The sequence below is a fragment of the Bombus fervidus genome, chromosome 12, assembly GCF_041682495.2.
Source record: "Bombus fervidus isolate BK054 chromosome 12, iyBomFerv1, whole genome shotgun sequence".
Lineage (NCBI taxonomy): Eukaryota > Metazoa > Arthropoda > Insecta > Hymenoptera > Apidae > Bombus > Bombus fervidus.
In genome coordinates this window covers 5,907,178-5,924,811 of record NC_091528.1, presented here as the reverse complement: position 1 = coordinate 5,924,811, position 17,634 = coordinate 5,907,178, and the positions used below count along the sequence as shown (strand labels likewise).

Sequence of the window (17,634 nt, the reverse complement as noted above, 5' to 3'; positions counted from 1 at the left end):
TTCTCGCGTTGACAGGTTCCGAGCGAGTTTTCGCCGACCACGAGCCACCGATCGGTCAGTGCTTCGAACAGAGGATCCACGATTTCTAGATCCTCCTCGTACCTCGTCTAACTTTCGCGCTTCGAACGATTTTCCGGTTCGTTCGAACGTCGTGGAATCCAACGCGCCTCGACGCAAAGATCGACGACTCTTGGATGCTCTTGAAACCTTTTGGAACTCGGTGCTTCGACAGAGAACGGATCGATGATTTCTAGATCCTCCTTCGACTTTGTGCAATTCGACGCTTTGGCAGGCAGATCGACGATTTTTGTATGCTTGTCGAGTATCGTGGAACCCAGACAGGAGAATCGAAGAGGAGAGAACGTTCTTGGAACTTTGTGGAATTGATCGACGAGTTCGTGGATCCTGAATTCAGCGCCTCGACGATTTCTCGATCCACTTTGAACTTGGACAGTAGGCTGAACAATTTTTGGACTCGCGTCGGACATCACGGAATCCAGCGCTTCGAAGATGGGATTTTCGATCTCTGGATGCTTTTCCAATATCCTGGAATCCCACGTCTAAAAGAACGTATCGTCCATCTCTAAATCCTCTTTCGATTAGAACGTCGCTCGGATAGACGAATTATCGAGTTCTAAATTCTTTCCGAAGGCTAGTGAAGTGCTGCGCTTGGAGAAAGGGATCATTGATTTCTAGATCTTCTTCCAACATCGTAGCGCTTCTAAAAAGAGACCACAGATGTCTAGATGATTCTTGAATACCATCGAGGTGCTGTTTCTAAATTATTCTCAACGTGAAATTCAGCAGAACTAGAAGAATGATCGTCATTATCAAGAAGCAAGATCCGACTGTCCGATATTTTAACGGAAACTTCGCAGGTTCACTTAGAACATACGACTAGCGGATAGAAAATCCAGTGGTTGGAAAAATTGTTCGTTTCTATATCTTGTTGAAATATCGCGTAATCCAGTGGTCGAGGAGGATTTCTAGATCCATTTGGAACATCATAAAACCCGTCAGGAAGGAGAAAAGATCGCGTTCGTCGATACGAAACCGCGTGACTCGCGAGGAAATTCTTATGCAACGCGTGCAGGACGTGGTGCACACTTTGCCGGTGCTTAGGCGAACGTCAGAGCAGAGAAGGAGAGGAGAACCCGTCGCGAAGAATTATGAATGATCCTCGGAACGAGGATGATCGCGAGCCGGCCCCGTGTACCCGGTTGCTGGAAATAGCGTGCAATCTGCGCACGGAAACGCCGACAACTGGACAAATACGCTTGTTGCTCGCTTCGTTTGCTCCACACCAACGTGCTATCGTTGAGTCGTGACGAAGAGGTACCTCGGACCGGTTGTATAACTATTCAAAGTGAAACTTAATACATTGTAGGACAGTGAATTAGTAAAATTAGAGGCTTTTTCTTTTATCAAGCCGAGGATCGTCACGCAAGTGCTTTTGTTACTCGTTTCGTTAGTTGCGAGTCAAGGTGCTATCTTCACCGAAGAAACTTCAATTACACACATTATCATCGGAACTCGATACATTAATCGGTGTACGCAAGTTAATTAAATTTCTCTTTCTTTGTCGATCTGAGAATCGTCGTGTCGAGGAACGGTTCTTGTTCCCTGTGTTCCATCGACGTGCTATCGTTCACTTGCGACGAACAGTACATGTAAGTATCCACAGCGAAACTTAATTGTACAGAATCAGCAACGGAAATTAATTTTCCTTTTTTATTCGTCAAAATATTTCCACGCAAATGTGAATAGCAACTTTATTATCATGGTGATCGTGGTCGACGGATGCGGAACAGTGATAAGGATGACGAAACGGGACGAGAATAAATGATAGCGTATGTATATACGGTCGCGGTTGTACGAGAAATCGTACGACGTTTTAACGTGGCCGTGAAACCCGGGACACTACTGTGAATCTAAAAAGTATTCGTTTTGCATTGCAAATGAAAGAACGTTTCTTTAAAACGTAATTGTACAACGAACCTGTGCGACAGTACGATGGTGTTATCGACGATTCTATTCTAAATCCAACAAATATAATTGACGGTGCTGACCGGTTTGACGGTAGAAAATTGTATATACACGTCGTACTCAGGAAATATGGTTATGAAATAGAAAAATGACTGGAAATGATTTCGCTGGGAAGAGGTGAGTGGTGTTCGTGGCGAATCGTAAATTCAATTGACGTACAACGCGATGGTGCTAGTCGTTGAGAAACGTGTTTCAGATTATCGTTCGATTTATAATCTATGAATCAGTCACGCTGGCGACAAAAATCATCGTAGAAACTTCATGATCACGGATAACAACCGTCTCGTATCTCGTCGTTCAATGGTATTCAAAAATCTGTCACTCTAAATCTTCGATGAGGTTCTCGTACGATGATTTGGCAGAAGATAAGCGAGAAACGTTTGCAAAGGAGACAAAATTAATTGGTAAGACGAATTGCCCATTTCTGGATTCTCTTCGGACGTGGTCGGATCCAGTGGTTCGATAGATTTCCAAATTCTAAAAAGAAGATTCTCGTCGCCGTTGATACAACACGATCGCCGATCAGTCAATGCCTTGACAAAAAAATCGTCGATTTCTAAAGTTCGAATATCGTGGAATCGATAATTAAAAGAGTCGGAAATTTCTAGATTTGAATTTTTAATTTCTCTTCATGGAAAGATCGATGATTTCTAGATTCTCCTTGAATTTATACAGAGCGTTCCAACAGACAATTCAAAGATCCATGCAGCACCTTTGAACATTGCGGAATCAGTGAAAATTTCTATCATCCTCATTGAGCTTTGTGAGATTCGGCGCTTTAACGAAAGGATCGATGCTTTCTAGAGCCTCTTTGACTTTTTCCGGGGTAATACGGCGTTTCAACAGAGCCGCCGAAGATTTCTGCGGTCTCTTTGAATATCGTGGAAACCACTGCTTAGACAGAGGAACCGATGGTTTCTAGAGATTCTGTTCGAACGTGGCATGAAATTCTTCTTTGTACCGCGTCGGTGAATTTGGCGAAGAAACTCTGAATAGGAGAAGAAAAGAGACACGGGAGGGAAATCGAGATCGTTGAACGAAATGCTCATGACTGAAAAGGGTTCTCTGACGAAAGAAGGAACCAACGAGGAATCGGACGAGCATACGATCGCCACCGACAACAATACAGTGCCATTGGACGAGTTATTGGTGAACTCGACGGTTCCTACGACCGCGGTTGCAATAAAAGTGTGCGATGACTCCGCGGACGAGGCCGGAAGAGGCAACAACGAGAAGCAGAAACGCGGCATTCTCAGCAACTTTCAGAGAAGGACATTCAGCAGGATCAGCTTCAAGGGAGAGACCGGCCCTTTACTAAGCAGGTCATTTTCTATATTTCTTTTTTATTCATCTCTTATTCGGTGATATACAGATATATTATATTATCATTATTGTTATTATTATTATTATATTATATTATACATTTTTTATTATATATTTTAAACGTGTATATATCGTAAGAATATTTAAATTATGCGACTGAAGGATAATATTATGTATGAAATTAGTTGGTAACTTGGATCAATTCCAAGGAAAATAGTAGTGCTCCACTGAGCAGGTGGACTTCTTAACTTCTTTCCATGTATATATTCTAGTTTATGAGATTTTTTAAATAATACAGAACGAAATTTATAGCTTGGATCGGCCCGAAGACAAAAATTGATCCTCTACTGGTCAGATGGATTTTTTAACTTTTGTATCGCTCATGGGATCGCACGCTAGTATTTTAAAATGTTTCGATAATACGTATTTATTTATGGTTGACGTATAATTTTGTAGGAAATTAATTCATAATTTGAATTAGCTTCGAAGAGGAGATCCTTCCTCGAACAAACGAATTTTCTAATTTTTCTTCCTTGTATCTACGTTCTGCTTCGAGTGATATAATTGAAAAATAACGTTGCACGAAATTGTTGCAAGAGTATGAAGAACGTTAAAAATATCTTTTCGTATATATGCGGAGATTTGTACATATCTATACATCCGGCACTGAACTTGGGCCTATATACTTAAACTATTCTCTACGAGCTATTTAAGCGAAATAGAAATAACGATATTTATCTTAATTACCTAATTTAACGAAAAATTGCAAAACTTACCGACGATTGGTCAGTGTTCGTTATACTCGTAACCACGTCTAACCACTCGCGTTAACAGTAAAAATGTAAAATCGCAAGTGTCTCAAAAGAAGGAAAACATTCCTGGTCAAACTCGAAATATGGAAACGCAGGATTTTTTAAGAAAAGCCAGAATTCCCGTTTTTCTCAATTTTCTGTAAGTATACCTTTACTGTTTTCACGAGAGATATAGGTGGATGAGAGCTTGGCGAGCAATATCGTAACTTTCAACGATGCAGTTAGCGAGCTCTCTTTACGATAATCTCGTCCTTCCTCTGTTGGAATCGCGAAATATTCAGAGAAACCAAACTGCTTGAGCGATTCGACGCAAAAGAAATTTTTGGAAGATATCAAAAAGATCGTCAAACAAAAGGAGAACTAAAAATTGATAAAAAGCTAGAATCGCTAGAATAATAAAAATAATCAGTCCATAATTCTTCATAGACATTTTACACATTTTAAGTGGACTCTTTTTACGAATTTGAATAGTAAAAAACTTATGTAACAATGCAAAGTCTGAAGCGGTCTAAATAACTAATTCGTAATATTTCATAAAAATTCTACAGGTTTACAACAGTGTACAACTGTAAACGAAGCTTGTTCCTTTTTTCGTGTTATAGATTTTGTTCGTACACTTTTCGATTTGATTCGAACGATACAAGTTTTACACGTTGGTCGTCCCTAGTTCTAGCGTCGAGTAAAACGTAGAAATCATTCAGAGGTCACTCAGAGAATGCACGTACTAACAAGAAATATTTTTCTACTGAACGTTTCGATGAAATTTTCCAAAAACGTATTTTGAAAATATTTGACCGGTACGTCTTTTCATCGACAGTAGGAGAGAATACAAGTGGCCCTTAAATTTCAGATCAATAATAAGTCAGGTTGCAACTGATTGGTTGAACCAGGGTCTACCTTCTTTCTATGGATTTTATGGGCGGGCAATCTATTCTTTCTAATCTCGTAATTGTGTACCCTCGTGGGCGCATATCTTCTGGTGTTGCTGACTGATACCACATGTTTATTTTAGAGCAAAATCATTAAGCACTTGGGGTATTGTTAATTTAGCTCTCGATGAAGTTCGCACCATAAATTTTACAACTTAGCAGCTAGGAAATTCGGACCCCTCCCCCCCCCCAAAAAAAATTCCGAAAAGCATATTTTCTCGAAAACTTGTAAGAACATCTCCATAGAGGGATAATTTGGAAACTATTAGACGTAGACCTGTTATACCTGATACAGATAAAACTATACAAATTCTATTGAATCGTATGCTTTACGATAATCTTCTCGTTGAATCCTCCAAAGCACGGATAACTTATTGCACATTAGAAACGTTCCGCCTTCAACGTCACGAAACTCGAACGTGGCAAAAACAAAAATAATTCACACGGCCATCGAAGGCAGCGGGGAATCCATCTGGAACCGATCTTCCGAGGATCCATCGGAGAATAGCGATAATTGCGTGTGGAAGACGCAACGCGATTTTCGGCGGCGCCGTCGAAAATACACGCGACGCGACGCGTCGTCGTTCGTCGTGAAAACTGGATCACAATACGTGGCTCGCGACCCCGCGAAAATAGCGTCGTTCCCGTTTCCCTGCCACGATCGGCAGAAATCCTGCTTTTCGGGACGAGAATAGAACCGTCTAATTGCGGAAGACGCCTCAAACAGATAATCCTGACGCCGGCGTCGTTGGCCGTGTACGCGCGCACCATAAAAACCATGACGTTTCGCTTGAGGTTAATCGAGATGTTTGTTAAGCAACGTATCGGTACCATACGGTTTCTTCCTCCGCCCTCGCGTCGTACGAATGGTTTTGTTCGAACTTTGAAGATTAATCGCACTGTGTTGCATACAAAGAGTCAGTTTGTTTTTGTTGGTCAGAAATGTTGATTGTTCACTCCTTTATGATGGCAGAGGAATTATTAGACTAAAATGTTTGTGTATTTATGAGAAATGTAAATCTTCAGAAATGGATAATTTATATAACGTGAAAAGTATAATACACATTCAATGTAGTTGGCCTCGTGATAAAAAAAATTCCCTCTTCAATTGAATATAATTAGATCGAAGAGGCTACGAAATTTGATTAAAGAGATACTATGTTACATGCTACAGCAGGAGATCTCTTTTTATACGTATATTATGGCTTATTATATCATATCGTACGAACTATCGCGTCGTATAAGTAAACTAACTCTTTTATAAGATATATAAGCGCTTCTTTAAATTTAAAAAAATGAATAAGTATCTGTCCATCCGCTTCGCGGAGAGACGCGTTCACGGTATAACGCGCCAACCACAGTCGTAAATTCCCGTTACGATACGATGATCGAGCCCACGAATCAGTCGATTCTCTATTTCGTTTAAGATTATAACACTGATTTAACATAGGAAAACCCGATTCTCATGTTTCGTCTGAATGAATAATAATACTAGTAAAGAACTTTTCCACCTGAAAGATGTTTGTAGCAATTAAGGGCCTTAACGGTAAAGTCGATGCTAAATTTTCTGCTAGTTGCTTTGGATTATCATAGGTTCAACGATATTTGCACAATTGGTGGCCTTAATCCTGAGCGAGGAATGGGTTTTAATACGCAATAGGTCACGTAAGTAACAGCATGTATCTTTGGTTAACTTAGGCCTACCTAGCGTTCTTCATTATAGTGGCAGGTCTATCTACAAGAATTATTGCGCGGAATTAGCATCCGTTTTAATTAGTGTGTGAAAGTTTCCATACTTAAGTCCATAGCTTCTGTCCATATTTTACTGCCTTTGAATTCCTTCTTTCTAACGGAACTACTATCTTAGAGAAACAGATGAGGTGTGGTAAATGTCTCGAGTTCAACTGGTTCTTACCTAGAACCTGAAAAATCTGATCTATTTACTCTCGGCTAATCCTTTAGTAGAACAATTTCTGTTCCTCCTGTTGCATTTCATTTATACCGATTTACGAAGCGGATCTGTTTAAGCAGGTCAATTACCGATAGTTGAAAACACATCGCTTCTTATATTTTTATAAGGAGGATACAATCTACAAAATGAATTTGATCAAAACCGATTTATTATTTGTTACTTGTATTTATTACTTGTATATCGATGCCTATATTACACACAAAGCACAAAATCAGTTTATTACTTATTACTCGTTATTTGTATTAACTAATGGTTAGTTAATATTTGTACTTATCACTGTGCAACGCACAAGATCAATTTTGTCAAAATTAATTTACTAATTGTATTTATTATTTGTTACTCGTTATTTGTATTTGGTAGTTGTTGCCTAGTATTTGTACTTATTAACGCACAGGATCAATTTTGTCAAAATCAATTTACCATTTACCAATCAATTACATACAAAATCAATTTACCAATTGTATTTATTATTTGTTACTCGTTATTTGTATTTAGTACTTGTTGCTTAGTATTTGTACTTATCACTGTACAACACACAAGATCAATTTTATCAAAATCAATTTATTACTTATATTTGTTATTTATTATATTCATTATTTGTATTTAGTACGTGTTGCTTATTATTTGCATTTATTATTGTATGATGCACAAGCTGAATTTTATTAAAATCAATTTACTACTTATTATTTATTATACCTATTATTATTAAAAAACTGTATATAGTGTAAACAATACGATATGTAGTTTAATAATTGTTAGTCTATATAAATAATATTAGTCTAATAATATTTAGGCATACACTTTTCAAACAGGTCGCAACAGCTAACTGATTAAATCTACTGCTTGTTATCTACTACTTTAATTTACTACTCGTTAAATACTGAACTCGTGCATCAATTAAACTTGTCATAAATGCATAAATATTCCCAGTCCATTTCAATTAGACAGAAGCCTCAAATCTGCACGGTCATGAAAACGTATCAGAATCACGAATGACGTATCCGAAAGCTTGATGAAGAGATGTTTCGACAAATAGAAATGATGCACCGGTGCAACGACTTGTTTCGGAGCGGTGTCTCTTGTCATCGAGGCTCCATCTCTAGCGAATGGAACGAATCTTACGGATTCTCCGTACGTTGCCAAATTGGCTAGTGCGAAGACAAAAGGGAAATCGCCAACAGCAAGGGTCGAAGTAGAATCGCTTCAGTGTCGGCTGAGCCTCGGTTCGTTAACGTACTCGATAATTGGACGAGCACCCTCAACATCTTTAGTCGACGATCGCCAGCGCCCCTTTCCCTCTTCTTCTTCTTCCGCGCTACCTTGGATTTTTTTCAATGATTTCACCCGGTGACGCGACGTTCTTATAAATAGTCCGGCAAAGTGCGTAAATCAGTGCCCCGTTGCCTCGTGAAAGTTACTCCAGAAATTTCTTTTCTTTTTCATTTTCCGACCAGAAAACGAGTTCCTCCCTTCTCGCGATAAAAGATGAGAACGAACAGTGGCGAATTTGTTCAAGAAACGTTAGGATAAAATATAAGGAAAATCGGTGTGAGGTGAACGATTTGGAGATTTTATTTCGAGTGAAAGTGACATAGTGAAGTGAACATAGAAGCGAGTGTGCGCGGGAAGATCGAAAAGATCGGAGGATGTGATCCGAAGAGGTCGCAGGGCAAAGAAGACGCGGCAAGATCGAGAAACGGATGTGGTGCAAACGATTGATCTGGATTTTCCAATGGCTCTGGACAGGCTGCGATATTTGGCTCTGACGATGAGTTCTTTATTCGTTGTGCCTTAAGAGCATCCGCTGCTGCGGTTCTCGGCCCCCCGCTTGAAGGTGGCTTAAACTTAGACGCCGAAATTCCGCTGCAACTCGGGTCGAAATACGAGTTGGATTCTAAGCGTGCTCAACATTGAGTCGTTGTTCGAGAAACACAGCTTTTTTTCTGTTTCTTCATATTCTTTCCTTTCTTCTTCTTTTTTTTTTTTTTTTTTATTTATAACACATATCGCGAGTAGCTGGCACTAAATAAGATAGCGAAGTCCACGCGTGTGGCTAGATCTACAAGCATTTATTTTTACCGATCACCGACCTTTCGTTGTCACGTTGTAAAACAGAGAAAGAGAGGGAAAAAGAGAGAAGGATGATATTTATCCCGATCGATCGATCGATGATGACCAGTTAAAATAATCATCTGCGCGAATCGCGTGAGAGATAAAAATCCGGTGTGCCCTTTGAAGAGACAAAAGCGGAAGGAGAGGAAGAATGGATGGATCGACGTTGAAAACACTTTCACCGAGTTCCTCGGGATCCGGAAAGATCCACTTGGGCGAGGGAATGGCGTTATCCGGCCTACGGAGAGCGTTGTCTCAAGTGTCGATGCTGGTCGTTAAGGCGACCACGTCAGGGGAAGCTGCTTGGAGGGAAGAATTGCAGAAGTATGTCGCTTCTACTGCACGTTTTATTACGTAAGAGTGATCATATTCATTGAGAACACTGGATACATTAAAAAAGGCTATTTTCTTATTATTATGATCTTATGATATCAAAGAATCTGTTGAGAAAAGTTCAAAAATACGGTCAATCATGAAAGTCTTCGTCTGCGTTGTAATACAACAACGTTAAATCGACCGAAATAAAATTCTAAGTTTCACCGTAAGGTGCAAATTATTTTTTGTTAGACAGATTAACTTCAGAAATACTTTCAAGCACAAAGCAAAATCTCCACGAAATATTGAAACCTACCAATCGAAATAATAAGATCGTTCGAATGCAATTCTTTTCCTTCAGATCTGTTTTGAAATATTTTTATGAAATAACGTATGTTTCGTTATAAAACAGTTATTGCAACGAGCATACGATTTATTCTAATGAAAACACGTATTTTTATAGTATGCACGAAGCACCTTCGAGATTGACTGTATTTCCAACAAAGAGTTACAAGAACACCGCGTAAGTAACATCGCACGTTCATAAGTCATCAGTCTTTGTAAGATCGTATTTCGATATTGATTTGTAGACTGTTTCATAAAAAAAAGTAGCTGAACAGTAGCTATGTCGATGCAAATATGAACGCAAAACTTCTAATCTACTCTTCCGTGGTGGCAAGCGTTGCTTTCCTGCATCTAAGCACAAACCACACTCAGCATAAATACGCTAAATGGCTGCAATGCATAAAATATCGGATAACGTTGAAAACAGTATCGGTACAACGATCATCGTCGTCTGGTGTAGCGTTTCGGACCAAGATGAAAGAGTCTGAATCAAGGACGACTTCCAATAGTCGAGTTAAGGCTCGTACCATCTCGTCAGTAACGTTCTTTAAACAACAATCTCTCTGAACGGTTTATATCATTAGGTTTATTGCGGCTAGTTATCATAATCACAGGCACTTTCTCGTCTGCTCTAAATCGTTCCGTTTTACGAACCGCGTGGGTCGGCCTTTCGAAACGTCGTTGCAAACTCTCTATTTCCTAATCGATCGTTTTATCAATCAATTATCTGTGAAATGTTCATATCCTCTTTTATAAACCCTTAATATTAATATAACTCGTAGAAAATTGGACGCAAACATCCAACTACCTAACGACATTCGTTTTCCAAGTTATGAAGTATTTAATATAGGGTGTAACTGTTGGTTCAGTCTGGCGGAAAGGCGACTCTATGCGAATAAATACGTCGAGAATATAGGATAAAATTTTCTCATTCGAGGAAGATTCGTGTTTGATCAAGTTTACTCGAAATATTTGCCCGCTTCGTCTGCGTTTAATTATTGTCTCTGATAATCGTCGTTCCTTCAGGTTGACATTTCTAATTTACCTCTGCGTTTAATCAACAATTTAACAACAATTTCACTTACCGTATTTGACGATCGAGAGCATAGGAATTAAACGGAATGTTTATACACGACAGACTATTATCTTCTGACAAAAGAAATTTCATCAGGTGTAAAATTCAGTAAAATAAAGCATAGAGTACTTTAAAATACTTAAAATACTTTCAACAGTTTTTGAAATACTTTTTCACGCAGGGTCACTGCCAATTGTATCGCCAATTACAAAACACCTCGTGTCAAGTTTTCTTCGGCTAGTAAATTTCTATTAAATTGCTACTAAATTCTAGTAGATTTTTGTTGAAAAAGCTAAGGGAAGAAAGCAACCGGAAATTAAGTAAACGAGCTCACACAATTGCCTCCGAGTAATTATCTCGCGAATGCTCCACGAATGCGTCAAAGTCAAAGGTTATGGAGTTTCAAGTTATCAGGTTCTCCCAGCGATTCGTTAAAGTGGACACGTTTCTCTCGAAGGGAATAAATCTCTCCGACTTTCCAGCTTCGTCAGCAACAGTAGCCCAAACAGGTGTGGAAGTCTTAATCTATTTTCATCTCGGGTCAATATGTCAGGGTTGAAACTGAACCGAAGCACACGAATTTAGAACGTCGTTTGCCAGACGAACGGACCAAGCCAAATCGAACCGCGGTCTAGGTCTCTTCGAGAAAACCAGTACCAAAAGTCCGAATCTATCGGGTTATACGCTTTCTCGTTCGTCTGCGGAAGTTGGAAGATCCAGCTAACCACTTAAACTAGCCGATAAACCATAATTCTTAGTTCCGATCTCTCATCCATGAAGATATTTCTACTCTTCGAAAAAATCTTCAAAAGAGAAAAATGAACTGAGAAAAAGAAATATAGAGAATCCTCCGAAAGTTCATTCTATGAAAATCTTCATCAGAAATTGGCGGATAACGATAAGTTTGTTATGTTAAGCCTTTTTTAATAGTCATATCGTTTTGACAATTAACAAAGAAGCAATTTCCATTAAAAAGTATAATTAAATAATGGTAAATTATTTTTCAACGATTGTTTTCAAATATACATAAGACGAATACATGCATTAAATAGATGAAGAGGAATGGATTGGAAATGGTCAAAATAACCAAAATTCGTCATTTTTCAATGCAATTCGGAAATTTTCAATTCGCTTCAGGAAGAACATTTCGCATAAAATTGTATCTTTTATTTTCGACTAAGTATCTGGGTAAGGGCTCCCATTTTTTCCTTACGTTTTTCATCTTAATATTTCTTCGACACATTGAATTTCCATATTTGAATAATTGAATTTCTATTCACATTTAATCACCAGTGGTTCCAGCGTTAAGAAAGACGCTAAAGTGTGATATTCCTAACATTAGAGACACCTCTATTAATGTACGATAACAAAGCAAACGAAGTTCTCCCATCATCTTCCTACATCCGAAAGACAAACATCCTGTCTACCACTCGGCGTCCACGTCCAAGTATCAACTCTGACGTCGGGCGGACGCGACGCGACGCGACGCGTCGGTTCGACGAAGAAAATCGTCTGACTCGTGGCGAAGTCTATCAGGGGCGAGGGAAAAGAGACAAGTTCAAAGAGATCATGTGGACATTGCCAACAACCTTAACGCTTTTCGTACGAGCTTCTAGATTTCAATAATCCGTAGCTACGCAACACGTCTATGTAAACACTGCTCCTAAATCCCGATTCTGTCTGGCTGAACGAATTTTCCGAGTTCCGCACCATCGTATGCTTATTTCTGGCTGATTCGATCAGAAATACACGCGCCTGTCGTCTGGCTACTGTCCCTGGAATTCACAACATCACCCCGGAAACTCTGGATAGCCGTGGACGCGAGACCTTCCCCATTCGCGTTACACAGTCGCGAAAGTTGCTTAATTACGTCGAGTAGCTTAAAATTAGTTTGGATTTGCAAGTTCGAGGAACTCGCGGCTCTCCGTGACTGGCGACGGTTAGCTCGGATTTGGGAACGTTGTAAGATCCATTTTTGGTAAATATACCGAGGAATGGACAGAATGCGGAGAATTCGAGCAACATTCGTAGGAATTTCAAGTCGTTTTCGACGACTTCAATTGAAATTTGCGAATTTTCTGACGCTTCCAATGAGAATTTTTTGCGTTTTCGCTTTGAATTCAACTTTGCGAATTTTCGGGCGCTTTGAATTTTACGTTGTCAAGTATCCGGCGCTTTGAATAACAAAGTTTTCGATTTTTAAGCTTTTTGACTCTACATTTTGCAGTTTCTGAGCGGTTTGCGTTACAACTTTGCGAATTTTCGCACGCTTCGGATCAAAATTTTTATTTCTCCGAGCGCTTTGAACCAAAAATCTTGGAATTTTTAAGTGTTTTGAATCCACATTTCGGAGTTTTTGAGCGCTTCAATTTCGAATGTTTAAATTTCCAAACGCTTTAAACACAAGATTTTTCAGTTCTGAACACCTTGAATTCAAACTTTTAGATTTCCCAGCGTTCTGAAGTTAGAATTGTTTAATTTTCAAACGTTCCCGATTGAAGTTTCTTAAACTTTTAAACGTTCCCGACTGTTGAAAATTTTAACGTTTAATATTAATATTTAAGAATCTGTGAACGTTTCCAGTTCAAAGTTGTACATTTCTCACCGGCCTAAATACAGACTTGAAACTTTCAAACCCGACCAGAATTAAGATCTAAAAGCTACCGAGAACAGCATTGGAGATGTCTTGATTTGATCAGTATCGGTAGGGTTCCGCGTTAGTATTTATAACACCGAAATATCGCTCTAATTATAAAATCTAGTATCACCTCGATATTCTGAGATCTTCTATTTCTTTTCTACGGCATCATCGAACGTTATAGCGAACCGTGTTCCTCGTTCGTCACAGGGAGCATTCGTTTATACCGAGACGCTATCAGTTGCCAAATTGCGTACTCTACGCTGTATTTCAGCTAACGTCAGAATTTTAATGTATCTAGCTTAACTTTGATATCCACTTAAAACATCCACTTTGTCTCCGATCGTCCAATTCTCTGCCAAAACTTGCTATAAATCTTCTTCTTAGAATGACATCTCTCGATGATCGTTTCTTTATCGATCGTGTCTCATCGGTCAAGATCAAATGAATCTTCATCATTCGGATTACAATCGATTTTAATATGTCTGAAACCTATCGATTTCCTCGCCATACGAATGTTATTGACGTTCGACGAACGAAATCTGCGAATAGAATAGGCCTGTACCGTGAGCAAAGATGATTTTTCACGGAGATAGAATCGGAATCGATGTATTTTTAGCAAAATGCTTGAAGTTAACTTTAGGAAGGATCAACCGATTAGTTTGCCTTGTTCAGACTGCTCTTGGTCCGTTTGAACGATGCACAGCTGAGAATTATTATTATATTATCGAGAGATATTATTATATTATGATATTCGCAAGTTGAGTTGTAGCTTCAATCCAAGTGGAAAAAGAGTATGCGCGAATTTGTATTACAAATCTTTGAATGGAAAATACTCTGCGTTTTTTAATACATTTCTTTTAGTAGAATTTGAATAGTTAAAAGGAGATAACCGACTTCCTGAAATATTTCGCTTGGGGAACATCTTGTTTAAATGTTCGATAATAGTCAATCAGCGTATTAGATTTCTACTTATCTTCATATCGCTTTTTCTTATTCGAAATATCTTCAAAGTTTTACATGTTCTGCATGTTCTCCGAACGGAAGACAAGTTTTAAAGATATATCAAAAAGATTATGGTATATTTAAGATATAAAGAATTAAGAAGATTTGTAACAAATTTAGGGGATCTCTCATATATCATATCATAAATTTTTACAGATTTTTATGTTCATATAAATTCTCCCATTATTTAATCATAATAATTAAAAGTCCAGTAATAAAACGATCAACAGTACGTGCTATGAATTTAGCGATTAAATAATAATACAATAATCATATAGGAACTATAGCTAGTGGAAGAGTCTGATTGTAGAACGAACTCCAGCGTGAAAAAAAAAAAACGTCAGTGACTCGGATAAAACAAGATCAAGCAAATATTTGGATATCAGATTTCGTAATACTTATTTTCACATTGGCGAAAAAGCCTATGGGGCCAGGACCACTTAGGGAGCAATCGAATTTACCGATGTTTGCGAGATGACAACAGCTGCTGTAAGATTATTGAATTCGGTAAAACGATATTCGATAAATGCTTCTTCAAGCGTTTCATTTTCTACGACGAAGTATCGATTCGAATACGAAACAGATATTCCACGGAAGGACACGCGAGTTTTCTAAACAACCATGAAAATATGAAAACTATGCGTCGCTGAAAATATTCGATATTCTTGGAGTCTTTGCTGTTTTCTGTTCGACGAAGCAATCCGAGAAACTGAATAACCAAATCGTATTTAGATTTTGAAAATTCAATCTCCGATGATTATTGTATGCAATTCTAGGTATTATCATCATGCTCAAATTTATTATGTTTCCATCTCTTTAATTCTAACGTAGAACAAAATTTCCAATGTTTAAAGAATAGAAGAAAAGATGGAGAATCTTTAAATGAAAAATGTGCGCATTAGTGACTGTTCCTTTTGTATCGTCGAGTTTGAAGAAATTTGTTAACTAATAAGAAAGTACGATTATCGAAGGACGTATAATTAACGAAGCTATTAAGGGCAAAAATTGGATTATCTCGATGCATAATTAGCTGAATAATTCGTTGGCTGAAGAAGAACGTGAGCGTAAAATAATATTCAACGCAACAAACGATTTCGTTACGTTACGCGATTTGTAGAAAAATTGTGAACGAATAAATATCTTCGCTGTTTTACAATTAAACCTTAACACGTTGACTTTCCACTGGTATTCATCGACGGCCCACATTATCAAATATTTGACAATGATTAAAATTCGATAAATTTCACGAACTAAGAAACGTTCAACGATGCCGATAATTGAGGTAACACGAACAGTAACAGTAACAATTAGGAAATACAATATCAAATATTTCAGAAAAATTAAACGTATTATATTTCAATCTGTCGCGACTCTCAGGGGAAAACCCACTTACAAAATTCACTGCATAGCGGTCAACATGTTGATGTTACGCTAATAATATAGCGAAAACACGAGTGAACTTCTACTTACGGTACAATCTTAATTGTTTGAGATCGAAGTTCTAACGTCGAAGATACGAAAATTGTCTTCTTTGAAACGCAAAGAGGAACTAAAAATTCAACAAGTGCGACAGACTTAAGTGGAAGCGTAATTCTTCGAAGCTGTGATTCATAGTAATCATGTGCGAATTATTGGTTAGAAGACGATGCTTTTAAAAGTTGCTCGCAATTAGGGACGAAGGTAATGAATCATGTAGAGACGGAAGACTATCAGGACTCGTTTGTCTGTCGATTTTCTGGCAGATTGCTCTAAATCGGGCCATCCCGGCGCGTAGGAAACGCGTTCGACGGTAAATTATGTCCTTTGGCATTAGCCTCAGTGTATTTCGAAGCAGACCGTACGACCATTTTAAACGGCCTTTAGAAAAGCCGTGGGAGGTTTTTAGCTGGACGTCTCGTTTTCCGTCTCACGCGGAACACAACCCTCTAGGACGCGATTTCTTTCCATCAGGTGTGCGTAGAAACGATCCGACGTAGACGAAAAAAGAACGAAGGATGTCAGTGACCTTCTTCGAAAACCGGCGCCTGATATAGAACAGAGGTTCTCGGTCTCTGGCGAGAAATTTGGAGAACAGAAATAGCGCGCTGTTCGAATTTCTAATTGTCCAACTTGATCCAGGGTCAGCTTTTCATTTGCGAGTCTTTTTTTAGTTTGTCTCGTATCGTCGAATTGTGTCTTTTGCCGATATCGGGGTTGTAAAACAGAATCCTAGAATTCTTTCATTTTCACCTGATAATTTTATGAAATCTTGAGGAAATTTAACAGAAGCCTGTTTGTGTCTCTAATTTATATAACAAAGTTTTGAAAAACATCTACTTGTTAGGTATTCTGATAATTTTTCTTGTACTTTGATAAAATAGTGTGCAAATTATTTTGCAGTTTTCAACGTTATTGCGTTTATACTTTTAGGCGTCGTTTCAATATTTGGTCCGCGATATGTTACGTTCCAATAAAACAAAGTATATATCTGCAAATACAATAGAGATGAAGCACCTTGTTTTGACTATTATGAGTTTATCCAACATTTTATATAATACTTTATATAATATTTTACAAGGACCTGGTCCCTAATAAATTCGATTCTACTGAAACAAAGTACGTACCTGAAAATAAAATACAGATAAAGTACCACGTTTCGATTATCTCGAGTTTTCGGATATTTTATATAATACTTTACGTAATCACCTAACGTTCTACAAGGACTTGGTCCCTGATAAGACAAGTTCGAGAAACGAAGCAAAGCACATATCCGAAAATAAAATAAAGATAGTTTAATCCATCCTAATTATTTCGAGTTTTCTAACATGTTATATAACATTTTATATAATTATCTCGTAGTTTATAGAAGCATGTTCGTAAGATCGAAGTAGCGAAATAATTAACTAACATCGCAATTCGACTTTTAAATACACGCAAAGTACTCAACGCTGCTTTCTGCTTTCAGATACCGGCAAACAAGATTCAGCTCGCGACGGATACGCAAAAGAGTGGTTTTCAAGCACGGCGATTGCAATGTCGTACAAGGAAATGTCGCCAAGAGACGGCGCCGTTACCTTCAGGTA

At 38.3% G+C, this 17,634-nt stretch overlaps 1 protein-coding gene across 7 annotated transcripts in view; it reads left to right on the top strand.

Annotated features, from left to right (window-relative positions):
* The first annotated feature begins 1,958 nt into the window (after positions 1-1,958).
* LOC139993127 (ATP-sensitive inward rectifier potassium channel 12) overlaps positions 1,959-17,634 on the top strand; it is a 60,351-nt gene continuing 44,675 nt past the window's right edge. For 2 of the 7 annotated variants that reach the window (XM_072014583.1, XM_072014582.1), the window contains exons 1-2: positions 1,959-3,368; positions 17,517-17,631. In XM_072014583.1, coding sequence (XP_071870684.1) covers positions 3,088-3,368; positions 17,517-17,631 — 396 coding nt within the window. In that variant the 5' untranslated portion in view covers positions 1,959-3,087. Of the gene's footprint in view, positions 3,369-3,756; positions 4,321-8,045; positions 9,549-9,972; positions 10,033-17,516; positions 17,632-17,634 lie in introns of those variants that run through there. The other 5 variants (XM_072014585.1, XM_072014586.1, XM_072014589.1 and 2 more) reach the window with 5 other exon arrangements.